At 49.0% G+C, this 17993-nt stretch overlaps 1 protein-coding gene across 2 annotated transcripts; it reads left to right on the plus strand.

The window, feature by feature from the left end:
• Positions 1-10211: 10211 nt before the first annotated feature.
• KDF1 (keratinocyte differentiation factor 1) lies at positions 10212-17327 on the plus strand. 2 transcript variants are annotated; one of them, XM_072975022.1, is made up of 4 exons: positions 10212-10328; positions 14481-15551; positions 16048-16122; positions 16685-17327. In XM_072975022.1, the coding sequence occupies exons 2-4, from the start codon at positions 14513-14515 to the stop codon at positions 16765-16767; spliced, it is 1197 nt and encodes a 398-aa protein (XP_072831123.1). In that variant the 5' UTR covers positions 10212-10328; positions 14481-14512; the 3' UTR covers positions 16768-17327. The 2 variants fall into 2 exon arrangements, with proteins under 2 accessions (XP_072831123.1, XP_031539736.2); XM_031683876.2 differs by lacking the exon at positions 10212-10328 and adding an exon at positions 14246-14289.
• The last annotated feature ends 666 nt before the right edge of the window (positions 17328-17993 follow it).

Below are 17993 nucleotides of genomic sequence, written 5' to 3' on the forward strand. Positions count from 1 at the left end.
GAGCTGGATGAGGCTCTAAGCTCCCAGCCTCCCTCCTGTTCCCCTGCCTGAGCCCCCAGGGATAAACCTGGCAACTCCTCACCCTTCCCCACTTTACAGGGAACCCAGCCCAGCCCTAGTCAGAGGTACCCCCTGGCCCTAACTTCTGACCTCTGCACAGTTTCCTTCCATGCTTCATTCCTCAGACAGGGGACCCCTGAGGGTGGGACTTCACAAGAGGGGCCTGAGGGAAGGACTGGGGTTCTCTGCTCAGGCTGGGGGCTCCAAATCTGGGTCAGCTCATCCCCAGTCCATGTCACCATCTCCTTTAATGTTTCTTCACAGGGCTCTGTCCTCCTTAAGGGAGGTGGCACAAATCCAGGACCCAGGGAGGAGCACTCCACAGCAATGCCAGGCCAGCCTCTAGGTACATCCCTGCAAGCTCAGGAGAGAGCCCTCTCCTCCCCTACCTTCCCTATGATTTCAGCAAGAATTGAAAAGGGTGGAGAGAAGCCCAGAATGTGAGGAGCTGAATCTGGGTTGAGTGACTTGACTTCCCCACTCTGAGCTTCAGTTTTCATCCATAAAATGGGAAGAAGAGTATCTACAGCTGGTCTTCCCAGAGCCCACTTGTGGGCTTGCTTTTACCTCTCCACTGTCAGGGCTGGAAGGCAGCTCAGGGCCAGGCTGGGGCCCAGTCTGGCCTCTACCTGCTCCAGCTCCACCATCTTGTCTGTCTAACTATCTATTCTTCAAGTACTCCTCCGTTGGAAACCACTCCAGGTCCTTTCCCTGGGACCCCAAAAGGCCCTGGAAAACCTCACACTGCCACCTCCCACACTGCACTGGCATCTGTGGGTTTGGCCGATACTCCCCAAATACTGTGAGCTCCCCAAGGTCACATGCCAAGTCTTATTCCTCTCCGTGTGTGCAGCCCTCAGAGCAGGGCAAGGCACAGCATAAGGCTTGCTCAGTGATGTCTGTTGAGTGAGGGAATGGCCTAGAGACTTCTCAGGTTCTCTACCTTGATCACTACCCACTCCTCTGCTTTACCATACTTGCCAGGGACTTTGTGTCTCCACTGTTGCTGGCTCTCCCAAGCCCACTGTCCTCCTCAGTGTCTCACTTGCAACTACCATCCCACAACCTCTGGCAAACTCTGTTTTTCCCCTTTGCCCTTGAATTTCACCCATTTCCTCAGGCCACAGGCCCAGAGATGGGTGCTAAATTGTTACACCAGTGGCCTCCAATGAAGCAGGCCTCCAGGTACCTATGCCCTTGTGTATCCCCTCCCATGTTGATTCTGCGCTTGGCTTTATGACTTGCTTTGGCCAATGGGATGTGAAGAAGCGTGAAGCAAGCAGAGATTCTAAACACTTGCACATTGGGGCCCGTCCTCTTGGAAGCCAGCAGCCTCACTGTAAAGCTCAGCTGAATGATGAGAGGCCCGGTGAGGAGAGGTCCTGGGAGAGGTGAAGCCATCTTGGTAACCAGCCCCCACTGCTCCCATCTGAATGCAGCCCCTTGAGCAACCCCACGTGAAACCAGCAGAACTGGCCAGCTGGCCCTGGCTGAACCATAGAGTTTTTAGAAATAATATATCATTTTAAGCCACTGAGTTTTGTGGTAGTTTATTTCTTAGCAATAGAGAACTGAACCCAAGGACCAGCCTGAATCCTCTATGCCATTATCTTCCACATCCAATCCTGTGGAATCCACCTCCAGAATATATCATGTACCCAACCACTTCTCACCGTGTCTGTAGGTACTTCCCCAGTCCAGGCCACGGTCTCTCTCACCTGGATTATTTCCAAAATCTCCCCACTGGGCTCCCTGCCTCCACTCTCATCCTCTTGCAGTCATCATACAGCGACCAAAGTGAAACTTTTGGGGTATTAGTCAGATCAAACCACCTCCCTGCTTGACATCCTCCAATCAGTTCCCACGTCACTTAGATTAAAAGACAGATGCCTCAGTGGCCATCGAAGCCCTGTGTGATCCAGGGTCTGCCTTGTCTCCTGCCCACCCCCCACCTCCAGTCACTCTCCCCTTGCTAATGCACTCCAGCCGTGCTGGCTTCCTTTCTGTTTGTTGAACATGCCAAGCTTATACCCTTCTTGGGGCCTTTGCATCAGCCCCTTACTCTGCCCAGAAGACTCTTCCTCCAGGTCTTTCCATCTAGGTCTTCCAGTTCTCAGCTTACATGTTCCTCCCCAGGAAGGCTACTTCCAGAAGGGGAAACTGAGGCTCAGAGAAGTGACGTCATTTCCCAAGAGTCTGAGCTGGGATTCCATCCTAGATCTATATGAGCCCCCACTCCAGGGCTCTTGCTGCCACATCAGTGGTTTGGGAGGGTGAAGGTCATGGGCTCCTGGGAAAGGGGAGGAGCTGGAGGGGCTTCCTTCACTTACTCCTTCCACAAACGCTCTCAGCTGTAGCCTTTGGACCCTGCCCTGGGCAGGGTGCTAGGGACTCAGAGATGAATCAGACCAGACTTTGCCCTCTGGGAGCTCTGGTCTGGGAACAGGGAAAGCAGCAGAGGAGGTCAAGGCCATCAGAGGGGCTCAGACAGTCTTCTGCAATAGCTCAGGGAGACAGCCTTCTAGCCAGGAGCTCTCTGGGAAAGCTTAACAGGGTATGTGAGATTGGCTGTGGGCGGGGAAGAAAGTAGGGGTGGTGTTCAGTGTCCAGAGCTGCTGATTGTTTCCTGTGAGTAACCAGGAGACTCAGCATCAGCCATGTGTGTCTGGAAACTAAAGCCCAGAGAGGTGGAGTTGCCTGTCCCACCTCACAAAGCCACTAGGTGGTAAAGGCAGGATTTGAACTGAGGCCTATCTTGACACCACACAGAGCAAGGTGAAGGAGCGGAGGTCCACCTGTTTATTCACAGGGTCCACTGTTTATTCATTGTGTGACCTCAGCTAAAGCGATTCTCCTCATGGGCCTTATTTCCTCATCAGTAAAATGAAGGGGTTGGATGACGGTCCTTTCAGCACAAGGACTCTGCAGAAAATACCTCTGCTAGAGCTTGGACCCAAATTCAGGACCAAAGAAGCAATCCCTGACTCAACCTGATGCAGGATGGCTTCTTAGCCTGCAGCTCCCTCAGGCCCAGCAACTGGGTGCCAGGCAGGCTAAAGCCAGGGAGCCTCAGGAATCCCCCAGTGTCAGGTGGACCTGGGGTCTCCCTCCCAATAGCCCAACCTAGAGTTCCAGAAGCCCCTCAGAAGAAGCTCAACTCCTTAGAATTCCAGGGCTCCAACTGCACCTTTATCCATGTTATCCTGGCAGCCTAGATCCCAGCTTACCTGTCTGTAACTCCCCAGGGTAACTCCTGGACTCCCCTGGTTCTCTCCAGCCTCCAGGACACACCATCCTTTGGCCATTGAAGGAAAGGGGAGAGGCAACTCTGAATGGTCATTGGCCCATTGTCTGATCAGTACAAACAGAACTGACCAATCAGAGGAGCTGAGACAACGTTAACTCCCATGTTCCAGTTCTGCTCATCCTCCACCATTCTGTTCCCTTCCACCCTACAGGGTTCCCTTTCAGTTAGTTCCATTCCACTTATTCCATTCAGAATTCCAGGAAATTATATCTGGGAAAGAGAGGTATGGTAGGTAGAATTGGAGCTGATTACAGTAGAGAATTCTTGAGGGGAGAATTCCCCCATTCTGCTGGGTCCTGGGGCATCCTCCAGGGCTCAGTATCAGTGGTACCCAGAGGAGTCACTACAAAGAGCTCAGGCTCTGAACAGAATGAACTTGGGCTCAATTCTGGGCTCTGCCCTTTACTAATTGTGTGACCTTGGGCAAAAGGCTTAAATCTCCAAGCCTTTGTTTTTTTAGCTATAAAATAAGGATTTGGGATCCATTCACTGAGTTATTGTGAGGCTTAAATGGAATAAGGCTCATAATGTCAATGTTCAGACTATTGTAATTCATTTTTAGGGGGGGACAGTGAGAATATTTAAGTTCTCTTAGCAAATTTCATTACACAATACAGTGCTAACAACTATGGATGTGTTAATTAACCAGATGGGAGGAATCCTTTCACAATGAATATGTGTATCAAGTCACCATGATTTATTTTTTCATTTGTCAACTACACTTCAATAAAACTGAAAAAAATTAAAATTTTTAAAAATTAAAAAACAAAAATCACATAGCAGATTGTTATGGTCAGTCATAGTAATTTGTTCTCCTGCTTATTCTCAGAGGCAGAGGTCTTGCCTTTGAGTGTCCTGGCTCCAGAACGGCTGAGGACGCAGAGAGAAGTCAGGAAGAAGAGGGTAAAATAAAATAGCCATCATCTGTTTAGCATGTAACCATGAGCCAGCCACTTTTGTAATTACTACATAAAACTATTACTACTTTCACTTTATAGACTGAGGCACAGAGAAGTTCTGTAACTTGACCAAAGTCACACAATTAAGTGGCAGAGTTGGGGCATAAATTCAGGCCCTCTGACTCCAGAGTTCAAACACTGAACCACTATACTATCCTACTTCACATCAAACCCATTTTTCAGATGAGAAATGCTGAGGTTCAAAGAGATAAAGTTCACACTGCAAACTGAACAGGAGTGCATCCAGGACTCCAACTTAGATCCTGTGACTCAAGTTCTGGCAATTTCCTCTGTTGAGTGCTGCCCCCTAGTGCCCTTTATGGGAGAAGCACACCAGAGGCAAGCGGCAGATACCCAAGGATCCATACTACTGCCCACGTTCTCCTGACCCACTGCTTCTCCCCTTGCCCAAAATTGCATGTCTTATAGCTTCTAAATACCACTCTGAATGTCATCCATATATACATGTATATTTCTTGGTATCTCACAAATCCTTAAATTCAACAGGTCTAACACCAAGTTTACACTTTTATACCCCAAACTTGCCTCCCCAGTCATCTCTGTCTATCCAGTAGCACAAGCCAGAACCCCAGCCATCTTTGACCCCTTCCTCTCCCCCCAATCTGTCACCAGCCCAGAAGCCTGAGTAGGGGCCGAGGGTGGAGACCAGAAAGGTAAACATCGGACAGAACAGAGCAACTGTGGTGGAAGCAGAGGATCAAGACAATGGCCCCCAGTTGTGGCCAGGAGGCAAAACAGAGCTCAGGTAGTAAGAAGGGCAGGTCTTTCTGCTTAGAAGGGAGCCCAAATACAGCTTAAAGGCTCAGGAGGAGGGCACAGTAAGGAATGCTGTACTGGAAACCAGAAGGACTGGGTTCCTACCCAGCTCCACTATTCAACCATAGTATGGCCTTGGGACCTTGATGTGCCTCTGTTTCCCCATCTGTAACGTGAATATGACAATGGCTACCCCTAGGGCTATTGTAAGGATCAAACTTAAAAGTGTTTGCTTGGTAAACTGTAAAGAGAAGTGCACAGAAGAGGTGGATTATTATCTGGAAATTTCACTGCAATAGACTTCTTTTTCCTTTGATATGCTGAATGCTAGACCCATAAGGTACCTTGTTTTGTTCTCAAAGAATGTCATCAGCTTGGGGGCTTTTTGAAAAATATTTGTATTGAAGTATAGTCAGTTTACAATGTTATGTCAATTTCTGGTGTACAGCACAATGCTTCAGTCACATAGGAACATACATATATTCGTTTTCATATCCTTTTTAACCTTTAGTTACTACAAGATATTGAATATAGTTCCCTGTGTTATACAGTATAAACTTATTGTTTATCTATTTTATATATAGTAGTTAGTATCTGCAAATCAAAAACTTCCAATTTATCCCTTCACACTCCCTTCCCCCACTGGTAACCGTAAGTTTGTTTTCTATGTCTGTGAGTCTGCTTCTGTTTTGTAAATAAGTTCATTTGTCTTTTTTTTTAGATCCCACATAAAAGTGATATCATATGGTATTTTTCTTTCTCTTTCTGGATTACTTCACTTAGAATGACATTCTCCAGGTTCATCCATGTTGCTGCAAATGGCATTATTTTATTATGTTCTACGGCTGAGTAGTATTCCATTGTGTAAATATATCACTTCTTTATCCAGTCATCTGTCGATGGACATTTAGGTTGTTTTCATATGTTGGCTATTGTAAATGGCTGTGAACGTTGGGGTGCACGTATCTTTTTGAATTAAGGTTCCCTCTGGATATACACCCAGGAGTGGGATTGCTGGATCATATGGTAAGTCTATTTTTAGTCTTTTGAGGAATCTTCATAGTGTTTTCCATAATGGCTGCACCAAACTACATTCCCACGAGCAGTGTAGGAGCCAGCATTTATCATTTGTGGCCTTTTGAATGATGGCCATTCTGAATGGTGTGAGATGAAACCTCATTGTAGTTTTGATATGCATTTCTCTGATAATTAGCGATACTGAGCATTTTTTCATGTGCCTATTGGCTACTTATATGTCTTCATTGGAGAATTGCTTGTTTAGGTCTTCTGCCTGTTTTTGGATGGGGTTGCTTGTTTTTTTCTTATTAAGTTATATTAGCTGTTTACATATTCTGGAAATTAAGCCCTGTCAGTCTTATCTTTTGCAAATATTTTCTCCCATTCCGTAGATTGTCTTTTTGTTTTGCTTGTGGTTTCCTTTGCTGTACAAAAGCTTGTAAGTTTAATTAGGTCCCATCTGTTTATTTTTGCTTTTATTTCTATTGCTTGGGTAGATTGCCCTAGGAGAACACTGCTGAGATTTATGTCGGATGTTTTCTTGAGGGCTTTTTTAATTGTGGTAAAAAAAAAAAATATATATATATAAATAGAAAATTTGCCACTTTGTCCGTTTTTAAGTGTACAAATCAGTGGCATTAATTACATTCACACTGTTGTGCAACCATCACCATTATCTATTTCCAAAATTTTTCATCATCCCAAATAGAAACTCTGTACCCATTAAGCAATAACTCCCCATTCCTCCCTCCCTCCAGCCCCTGATAACCTCTAATCTCTGTCTCTATGAATGTTCTGAATATTTAATATAAGTGGGATCATAGTATTTGTCCTTCTGGGCCTGGCTTATTTTAGCATAATGTCTTCAAGGTTCATCTGTATTGTAGCATGTATCAGAACTTCATTCATTCATGGCTAAATAACATTCCATTGTGTGTATATATCTTATTTTATCCATTCATCTTTTGATGGACCCTTGAGTTGTTTCCACTTTTTGGCTATTGTGAATAGTGTGCTGCAGTGAACACTGGCATATAGATACCTGTTTGAGTCCCTGTTTTCAATTCTTTGGGGTATATACCTACAGTGTCATCAGTTTTGGACAGGATTTTTCAATATGCACTGTCGCAGGGGAATGGGCCCTTGGGAACAGGACCCAGTGTTTTTGAGTTTGGGAGGGAGAGGGGCAGAGAAGGAGAGAGGTTTCAGTGTGGCTATGATTAGAGTAACAGCTAACTTGTGCCTTTTGCAAATTACTCCACAAACCACTCTAGAGGGGAAATATCATCCCCACTTTACCGAGGAGGAGAAGGGACGTGGCTTCTCCAGGGCCACATAGCTGGTGAGAGGCCAGGGCTGGGGCTCCAGAGAAAAGTTCTCTCACACATCAGAGTGCAGCCAGAGGTTCAGAGATCATATTTTCCTTCCTTTATTTTTCTTTCTGGGCAAAGAAAGTAGTTCTGAGCTGCTTCAATCATCATGTTCCTACTTATTAATCTACAGTGTTTAAGGTATCACAGAGTTAGAATTTTGTAGTGCACTTTTACTAAACATGTTCTGGAAAAAGCAAAGTATGGAGACAGAAGAAAGATCAGTGGTTTCCAAGGGCTAGGGTTGAGTGGAGGGAATCACTGCTGAGGGACTTAGGAGAATTTGGGGGGTAATGAAACTAACCTATATTTTGATTATGGTAGCGGTTATGCAACTATATGTATTTTTCAAAATTCACAGAACTGTACGCTAAAAACGTGAATTTTACTGAATGTAAATTACACCTAAACCTTCAAAAAATGATGAATAAGTGAATGGGGAAAAACTAAATAAGATTCTAGACTCTCACATTTTTGCTACCTTGAAAACTTTGCAAGTGACAGTGTCCTGAATTATTTAGTTACAGCATAAATTTCTGTTTTTTCACTCATTCATTCATTCATTCATGATAAAATGAAAGTCCTTGAAATGAAATGAATGAAAGTCCACCATCCTCTCCAAGAACCAGAACATCACTAAAAATTAAATCTACTTATGAGTTCCCCACCTTCCCTGAACCCTCTACTACCTCACCCCCACGTGATTACTATTCTGAATTCCGTGTTCCTCATTCTCTTGCTTTTTCTTTAAGTAATTTTTTTCACACATAAGTTAGGCTTAACCTTATGGATTTGCCTTTTTTATAGGTCAAAATAGGTCAAAAAACAGCAATTTCATGTGGTCGAACCCAATATTATGCCTAAATATAGTGATTCTAGTTATGAAAAGGATGCCATTCCACATGTGCTCTTCTGGGACTTGCATTTTTTTTCACTCAGTATTATATCACCATGATCCAGCCATATTGCTATTTTTCATTCATTTGTACCACTTAATAATTATTCCACATTTCTTTTTCTCCTGTCAATGGAATTTGGGTGTTTTCAGTTTGAGGCTACTGTGAACATTTCTACCACCATTCTTGTACATGTCTCTTGGTGTATGTGGCTGTATCCCAGGGAGGTACTTACTGGGTCTTAGGCTACACAGATGTCCAACTGTACACAATGTACACTGACTCACTTTATGAGCTCCAAATGAGGGTATAACGACTATTTGCACCAGGTGAGAATGTGGACAAGCTGTGGTGGGAGGCGCTGCCATAGAGGGTCTCTGGTAAAAATTAAAGACCTACTGTGTGCACACGGCAGGGCACCTGTGGAATGAGAAAATGGTCCTCTGAGAGGTGAGATAGGAAAGGAAACCCCCATTGCCGTGGGAATTAGCTTCCACAGAGTGTCCCACCCTGGCTGTGAAAGGGGAGGACTTGGCAACCCAAATAGGGCAGACAAAAGGTTCTGTCCTAATTGGCAGTATCTCCATCTGGGGTTGGGAGGTTGTGTATCTTTGATATGCCTGGAGGGGAAGGAGGCTAGGTAGCACTGAATTCCTCCCACTTACCAATCCTTACACCAGTGATCTCTTCCCATATCCTTTATCTCATTTTGCATCCATTATCTTTTTTAATTCTCCCATTTGGAGAGGGGTACTATTATCTCCACAGATGAGGCTTGGAGAAGGCAAGTGCCTTGTCCAAAGTCACACCATCTGGGCCAACTGCATGAGCAAATAATATCCCCTCCCTAAGCCTCAGTTTCCTCACCTGTAAAATGGGAATGAAAACACCTGCAAATGTTATCCTCAGGTGGAAGGATTATATAATACTATGCAAGTAAGGGGTTTAGCATGGATCCTGGAGATGTTCCCTAAAAGTCACTTGTTTATGATTGCTATTATTGTTATGAAGGGGAGCAGGAACCCAGGATAATCTGACCCCTGACTCTTGCCGCCCAATGATGTTGCCTCTTGCCGCCCAATGATGTTGCCTCTTGCAGAGAGACCCCATAGGATGCGGTGATCACAGCCCATCTTGGCCACCTCTGCTGATCTGGAATGTCTTTCAGGACTGCACAGTTCAGTCCTCTTCTCACCCTGCTCCCAGGCCCCAGAGCAGAGGCCCTTATCTTCTTCTGCCGATCTCCTGAAACAGAGAAGGTGAGCAGACCAGAGCAGAGGAACTAGGCCCCCAGTACTGCCTCAGGACAAAGGGGGAAATCAGTCCAGCGGTTCACTCAATAGAGAATATCTGCTGAGCACCTAGTATATGCCAGGTCCTATGCTGAGCACCCAAAGCATTTGGGAACAAGACCATACCCTAGTCAGAGGCTAAAGGAGGAGATAGAAGATGAGAAAACAGTATGCTGAGTATTATGACAAAGAGTACAGGGAACTGTTCCATGTAACAGAAAACCAGACAGGCGTTAGTGGTCAGGAGAGGCGTCCCAGGAGACATACCCTTTGAGCTGAGCCTTTAAGGCCTGGCAAGTGCTCCCCGGGCGCTCAGACAGTGCTGGGATCACCTGCCTATTTAATGGAAGAGAAGATTGAGCCCCGCCGTCTGTCCACCGCGCCCGCTCGTTCTTACTTACCCGGATGAGGCCGAGAGCTGCTCTCGGAATCCGCAGGCCGAACGCGGGAGCTCCTCCACGGTGCCCGCCCAGCTCCCGGGGCGGGGCCACGGCCCAGGTGCGCGGCAGCGGAGCTTCGCGGAGGCAGGAATTGTGTCCCCAACGGCGGCCCGTGCAGCGCTCCCGCGAGACGCTCACCTGCGCCCCAGGTGAGCGGCGAGGGGGGCGGGGGAAGGGGCCGAGCCGGAGGCGGCTCACCTGGCGAAACAGGTAAGCCCCGCACGGGCCCGAGGGGGCGCGAACAAGAGCGGCACCAGTGTGGAGAGACCCCCAAGGCTACGCCCGGGCGGGCGAGGGTCCCGGGGCCGGTTCCTCAGGCTAGCCTCCCACTTCCGGGGTGCGATGGCCGGCCCGGCCAGGGAGCGGCCTGAGCGGGCGCCTGGGCTGGGTGGGCAGAATGGGGTGAGAGGGGCTGTCTTGGCTCTTAGGACTGCTCTGGCTTGGGGTGGGAGCCTTGCTCTCTCGAGGGACGGGGGAGGAATGGGGGAAGGGAACCGTGCGCACCTTGAACAGTGTTAGAGAGGCTGTGTCCGCCCGCGGGCAGAGGGCCCTGGGACTGGAGAGGGTGGTGCTTGCCTCGAAGGCATTGCTGGTGTAGGGGCTGTGTTAGTCCGACGGGCAATGCCGAGGTCTGGTTCTCCCTTGCCCTCGGGACTAGGTGCCCGCAGACGGAGTCGCGGGCTGAGCCTTTGGGGCAGGAGATCGAGGGTGCGTGGATGCCGGGTGCCAGAGCTGACGGCTGTTTAGTGAGCAGGGCTGGGGTGACCCTCTCTGCTGGGTGTGCAAAATTTGGCTGAGCTCTGGGGTGGGGCAGAGGCTGGTGCGGCTGAGCCTGTCTTGGGTACCTTGGGAGAAGGGGGATGGTACGAAAACAGACCCCTGAGTGTGTGTGTTCTCAGGGACCAAGTGGGAGGGAGAAAAGAGCTTCAACAAGAAATTTAGGGAGGGCGCGCCTGACAACTGGGAGCTACTCACTATGCAGTGCCTTGAGGCGCCCAGTGACCCAGCCCCTCCCAGGTGCCAGGCAAAATGCTAAGGCCCCTGCACGCAATATCTCATTTAAACCTTATGGTCGCCCATAAAGATACTCCTCTCTCCCTTTGTTAAAGATGAGAGAACTGAGGCCAGGAGTCTTGCCCGGGGCCACAACAGGAACAGGAGCTCTCCCCTCATTAAACCAAGTGACCGGTGTTCCTAGGATTTTGGAGGTGGCAGCATATAGCCAGGACAAAATGGGCTGAAATTGACTTCTGGAGGGTTCAGAGAATAACGGGAAGGGGGGAAATGAGGCCAGGCACTGTCCCTTACCCCAGGTCTTGCCCCTTTCCTCCATCCCACCCCCTCTTCCAGATGTGCGGTACAGAGCAAAGTACAGGGGCTCTGGAGTTTGGCAGACCACAGTGCAAATCCTGCTCCATCCCTTTCCAGCTAGGTGTCTCTGGGCAAGTCATTTCACCTCTTTGAGGTGAATCGAGCTTCAGATTCCTGATCTGTAAAGTGGAGATGTAATACTTACAGGGCAATTGTGAGTGTTAAATAAACCAAAAGTCCTCTTGGGCTGGAGCCTGGTTCTGGCCCATTCACTGCTGTTTCCTCAGCATTTAGCACAGTACTGGGCACATGGTAGGTGCTCAGTAAATATTTATTGGATGGACTTAATGAATAGTAGCCGCTCCTAAAACCTTGGAGGTGGAGGAGGAGACAACAACCTACACCACAATCAGCAACCTCGTGATGTTCTTACAAACCCCAGGTACCCCAGAGCTCAGTGTAGTTGAAACAATGTAGATGTGCCCACCCTCCTCATCCAAGGGCTGAGCCTGGAAAACTCAGGGCTCCCTATGTGGGCCCTTCTTGGGCACAGGCTTGTCCATGGAGCTGGCAGCTGGCCACTTTGACTGCCCCTTTCCTCCCAAGTAATAGATGGGATGGGGGTAGTGGGTAAGAGTCTAGGCCAGGCCGCTTGGGTTCAAATAGATGTGTGGCTTTGGATAACTTATTAACCTCTCTGTTCCTCAGTATAACAGTAATAATAATAAAACCTACAAATAGGGTTGTGAAAATTAATTGGTTTAAGATATTTAAAGCACTGAGAACAATGTACAGTATCAATAATTAACTCTTTCACTAGAATGCAAACTCCTGAAGTTAGGGAATTTTTTCTGTATCCACCGAATTTAGAACAGCATCTGGCACACAGTAGGCTCTCAGTAAATATTCATTAAGTGAATGAGTGAATCTATACCCACCCCCACATTGCTCAAACAAGGCAAATTTTTTAGTATATTTGCTGCCGAAGCGAGCACCCAAGGCAAACGTTTTTAACTGTTTGTTCTCTGGGTTGTAAGGGATTTTCAAGTCACCTGTTTCAATTTCAGTCTGTACACCTTTGGAGAGGAAATTTCACCCCCCTCCTTCCAGACTGCTGCTCCTCCAGCTCTGGTCTAGAACCTAAGTCCTTTTACTTTCTACCCAGTGGTCCTGTTTCTACCCAGAGGTCGCACAGAATGTGTCAATCCCTTGAAGCACTTACTGTACCAACCCTGTTCCAGATACTGAAACAGAAAAGAATAAGACACAGTCCCTGCCCCTTGGGGTCATATATAGGCTTATCTTCAAATATGGCTTCAATGCCAACTCAGCTGAACTGAGAGCCCAGCAGAAGGCTGTGGGGAGAGGGTCCCCCATCTGACTTTAGGTTCTGGAGAGTCTTTGGAGAAGGAGTGCCAAGTGGGGCTGAGGAGTGTATTGACGAGTTGCAGGAATAGTTAGAGAACTCCTGTATCCTCCTCATCCCCATTCCCCATGGCTAACATTCTGTGCCTTTCTCTCTCTACACACATATACCTTCTGTTTGTGGGGAACCCTTTGAGATTAGGTTGCAGACATTACATCACTACGTAATATTCTTGCAGGCAGAATTATTTACTCCCATAATGCCTCATATATCCTACATGTTCCAGCTTATGAGATTTTAGGTATCTGTTTTCCCTACAAAACCATGTGCGAATCACAAGAACAGGGTCAATAGTTCATTCATCTTTGGTTCTACATGCCTAACACAGAGCCAGGCTCAGTGTTTATGGAATGAATGAAATCTTAGCTCTGAACTTGCTAGCAACCAAGTCACAAAGGGAATGAAGATGATTTTTGTGGTTCAGCTTTCTTATCTAATCAAAGGAAGCAAAACAGTGCTTGGTGTTAAGTGTTGACTGGAGAGCAAATCTGAGGCAGACTGAAATATTGACAGGGGACCTGTTGCATTTCCAAGTCTAATTTGAAGGAATAGTGGAAGAAAGGGAAGATGGTAATAATCAGGTTCTGTAGCAAGTCACAGGGAAAGGTATTTGTTGAGCAGCCTCTGAGGCTTACCAGCAGTGGGAAGAAACTAGGGGAAACCATTCCCCAGAAAGTAAGGTCCCAGGAGATTTTTGTTTTTATGTGGTAAAATGTACATAACATAACATTTACCATTTTAATTTTTTAAGTCACTTTAGCCTTATGGTCTTGTGGCATTAAACACAACCACATTGTTGTGTAACCAGCACTACCATCCATCTCCAGAACTTTTTCATCTTCTCAAACTAGAACTCTACCCATTAAACACTTAATTTTCTCCCCACTGCCCCCAGCAACGACCATTCTACTTTCAGTCTCTATGAATTTGATTATTCTAGCTATTTTGTGTAAGTGGGACCATACAATATTTGTCTTTTTTGTGTCAGGCTAATGTCACTTAGCATAGAGTCTCAAGGCTCATCTATGTTATAATATGTGTCAGAATTTCATTCCTTTTTAGGACTGAATAATATTCTATTGTATGTATACACCACGTTTTGTTTTTTCATTCATCCATCAGTGGACATTTGGGTTGTTTCCACCTCTGCCTACTGTGACTAATGCTGCTGTGAACATTGGTTTACAAATATGTTTTGAGTGCCTGTTTTCAGTCCTTTTGGGTATATACCAAGAAGTGATATTGCTGGATCACATGTAATTCATGTTTAATTTTTTTGATGAGTCTCCACTCCACAGAAGTTGTCCCATTCTACACCCTCACCAGCAATGCCAAGTGTTCCAACTTACCCATATCCTCTCTAATGCTTGTCGTTTTCTATTTTTTCGATAGTGACCATCCCAATGTGTGTGAAGTCCCAGGAGATTTTGACATGTAGGTTAGACCACAGAAAGAACTTCCTTTTTGGGGAGGGAGGGAACACTAGATGAGGGTTTGTGGGCAGACTTGTGCCTGTCCACATCACAGACCTCTCAGAAACCAGAAATCGGAAGCTCCTCAGGTCATAGTGCAGGAGCTTGTCCCTGAGTTCTGATACTGACTCCTTTCTGGCCTCTCTCCTACAGGTGCCTGGCTACAGCAAACCATGCAGTGAGCCATGCCTCGACCGGGACACCCTCGCCCATCATCTGGGCCCCCACGCTTGGGACCCTGGGAGCGGCCAACAGAGCTATGCTTGGAGACATACGATGAGCCATCCAGGGCCCCACCAAGCCGCCGCACCCGCAGGCCAGACCCCAAAGACCCTGGCCACTATGGGCCTGAGAGCCTTACCTTCATCTCTAGCTCTACTGAGCCAGCTGCTGAACCCCCAACCTGCTGCCTGCTCTGGCGACCCTGGGTGTGGGACTGGTGCCGGGCTGCCTTCTGCTTCCGCCGCTGCCGGAATTGCCTCCAGCGCTGTGGAGCCTGTGTACGGGGCTGCAGCCCCTGCTTGTCTGCTGGGGACTCCCCTGAGGGGGCTGCTGAAGCCAACTGGGCCAAGGAGCACAATGGAGTGCCCCCCAGCCCTGACTGCGCCCCTCCCAGACAGCGGGATGGCCAGCGGCTCAAGTCAACCATGGGTAGCAGCTTCAGCTACCCTGATGTCAAGCTCAAAGGCATCCCTGTGTATCCCTACCGCAGCGCCACCTCCCCAGCCCCCGATGCGGACTCCTGCTGCAAGGAGCCACTGGCCGAACCCCCACCCATGAGGCACAGCCTGCCCAGCACCCTTGCCAGCAGCCCCCGTGGCTCTGAGGAATACTACTCCTTCCACGAGTCAGACCTGGACCTGCCTGAGATAGGCAGTGGCTCCATGTCCAGCCGAGAGATCGATGTGCTCATCTTCAAGAAGCTCACAGAGCTGTTCAGCGTACATCAGATCGACGAGCTGGCCAAGTGCACCTCAGACACTGTGTTCCTGGAGAAGACCAGTAAGATCTCGGACCTTATCAGCAGCATCACCCAGGACTACCACCTGGATGAGCAAGATGCTGAGGGCCGCCTGGTACGCGGCATCATTCGCATCAGCACCCGAAAGAGCCGCACCCGCCCACAAACCACAGAGGGGCGCTCAACCCGGGCTGCTGCCCCTGCTGCTGCTGCCCCTGACAGCGGCCATGAGACCATGGTGGGCTCAGGGCTCAGCCAGGATGGTAGGTGGGGCCCCACAGGGCTGCAGAGGCTCTGGCTAGGGAGGGTTGCACTGAGGTCTTTGGCCACTATGGGTCCACCCCTTAGCTGGCCCCAGCTCTTCTTCCTCCTTTTTTTCCACTCCTCTGCATCCCCTAACAGTCTCTTTCTGTCCCTTGCTACCACCTGCCAGAGTAGCTTTTAGGCTTAGCCTGGTTAACAGGACCCCAAAACCCATATAAATTTGGACCTCGGGCTTGTCCCCACCTAACCAAAGTCTCCCCGCCACCACCACCACTACCACTGCACAGACTAACACACACACACACACACACACACACACGCACACACACACACACACGCACGCTGTCTATCAGTGTCTCTTGTTTTAAGCATTGTTTCTCTATCCCAGCCAAGGGGTATGTAGCCCCTCCCTCAGAAGGGAAATGGGGCAGAAGTGGGGAGTAGGGTTGAAAGGATGTGATAATGACCAGTGCCCTCCTCATGTTCCCTCCCTAGAACTCACAGTGCAGATCTCCCAGGAGACGACTGCAGATGCCATCGCCAGGAAGCTGAGGCCTTATGGAGCCCCAGGTTTGGTCCTGACCTGATGAGTGCGGAGAGGAGAGGGGACTGCCCTAGGGACCCCCCACATGCCCCTCTCCCAGCTTCCTCCTGGGGTGGGTGAGGATGGGATTAAAAGGGATGGGATGAGAAGCCTGAGCAGACTCATACCCCATCCCAATCCTGCAAGCTGGCTCAAAGGGTTCAGTTGGGAGATTCAGGGGGCTGCCCCTGAACCAGTGTAGGGATAAGGGCCCAGAACCTGCATCTAAACCCAGGTCACTGGAGAGGAAAGTGGAGGATGGAGCCGGGGCTGGGGCATCCACTGGTGCTGAAAAGGCATCCTGTGTGGTTTCTACTGCTGTCTTCTTGACCTTCATGACAAGCCCCCGGGGAACCGGGTCATTACCTTTTGCAGAGAACAAGCCTGGGGCTCAAAGAGGTCAAGAAACTGAGTGGGTCACCCAACCAGGATCAGACTGGCCCAGGCTCAAGTCCTGCTCTGCTCCTTCTCAGCAGGCTTCTCCCTGCCTGCAGGACCTGCATGAGCCCCTCCCCACTCTGAGCCTCTCTCTCCTCCCTTCCCCCTCAGGATACCCTGCCAGCCACGACTCATCCTTCCAGGGCACTGACACAGACTCTTCAGGGGCACCCCTGCTCCACGTGTACTGCTAACCCCACTGGGCCTAGTGGCTGCAACCCCTTCTGAGGAAAGGACAGTCTACAGCAAGAAGAGGGGGACCAGAACCCCATTGTGGGAGGCAAGACTATGAGCCCAGAAGCAGTGCCTACTCTGGCTCTTCCCGCCTTGGCTGACTGGTTCCTGGACCACGTGCATTTCACTGGGCCATGGTGCCCACGTCCCCCTGGACCCCCTGCATGGGCCTGTTCTTTCCCGCCCACCGTCTTCAGGAGGCCTGGGTCATGGAAAGCAAAGACTAAGGAGTTAACTTCTGGGATTGAATTCCGACTCTATCCCCATAACATGCTCCCCCTGTAACATATACCCCATAACCAATCATACAAACTTCCCCCTCCCCAGGACAGGCTGGGGGTTGGGGGCGGTGTGTAACAGCTAAAAGGAGCTTGTCTTAAATGGATTGGGCAGGGCCTCTGTCTGGAATTCTGTGGGCAGCGCCCACTCCACATTATGTTCTGTTGAGCAGTTAGGTTCTTGGCTGAAGTTCTACATGCTAACATGACCATAGTACAATAATAGACGTCTGTCTGCTCATCTCGGCGGTGATACTGTCCTTTCTGTCCCATATGCCTGACTGCAGCCTGAAGCAGGAGACAGGATAGGGCATCCAGCCTGGCTTAGTGTTGGAGGTTGATGTCAGAAGGCTAAACTGAGAGCAGTAATGCCCACCTCTTAGGCTCACTGTGCGTTCCAGGAGATGTAGCCAAGCGCAGTGTCTGTATCTAAGAAGGGTTTAACGAGCAGTTTCTCATTGTTGAGAGGTCCTTCTAGGCAGGTCTGCCTGGACTCCCTCTGCTATCCCAGTTCACTACCTGCAGGCTGGCCTGCTTCTGGCCATCCCTGCAGTTCCCCAAACCCCTGAGCATGTGCCAGTACCCCCTACCCCCAGCCTCAGACCTGCAGCTCCCTCCACCTTCCCCTTGCTGCAGACAGCACTGGTTCACTGGTGTCTTTACACTCCCAGCAACCCTGCAGTGGGGTCATTCTTCTTTCACAGGGGTTAGGGCTCAGGAGACTCAATGCATTATGCAGCTAGGTAACTGTGGCTCTGCACCCAGTTTTGCCCCCAAACTGGAGAACTGACCTGTTAGGGGTAGAAGGGCCCCCATGTTTGGACATCGGAGCCCAGCTGGGTTCAGAAGGATCCTTAGCTCTTCCTCACACATAGTGTGTTTACCTCAGTGAGGCCAGAGCAGGCCCA

The sequence above is a fragment of the Vicugna pacos genome, chromosome 13 (genome assembly GCF_048564905.1).
Source record: "Vicugna pacos chromosome 13, VicPac4, whole genome shotgun sequence".
In the NCBI taxonomy this organism is placed as follows: Eukaryota; Metazoa; Chordata; class Mammalia; order Artiodactyla; family Camelidae; genus Vicugna; species Vicugna pacos.

Bases quoted from the DNA above. Each gene is read 5' to 3' on its own strand.
- KDF1 (XM_072975022.1), top strand. From the start codon at position 14,513: ATGCCTCGACCGGGACACCCTCGCCCATCATCTGGGCCCCCACGCTTG. The intron at 15,552-16,047 runs GTAGGTGGGGCC...TTCCCTCCCTAG, and splicing joins CTCAGGGCTCAGCCAGGATG to AACTCACAGTGCAGATCTCC. The intron at 16,123-16,684 runs GTTTGGTCCTGA...CTTCCCCCTCAG, and splicing joins GAGGCCTTATGGAGCCCCAG to GATACCCTGCCAGCCACGAC.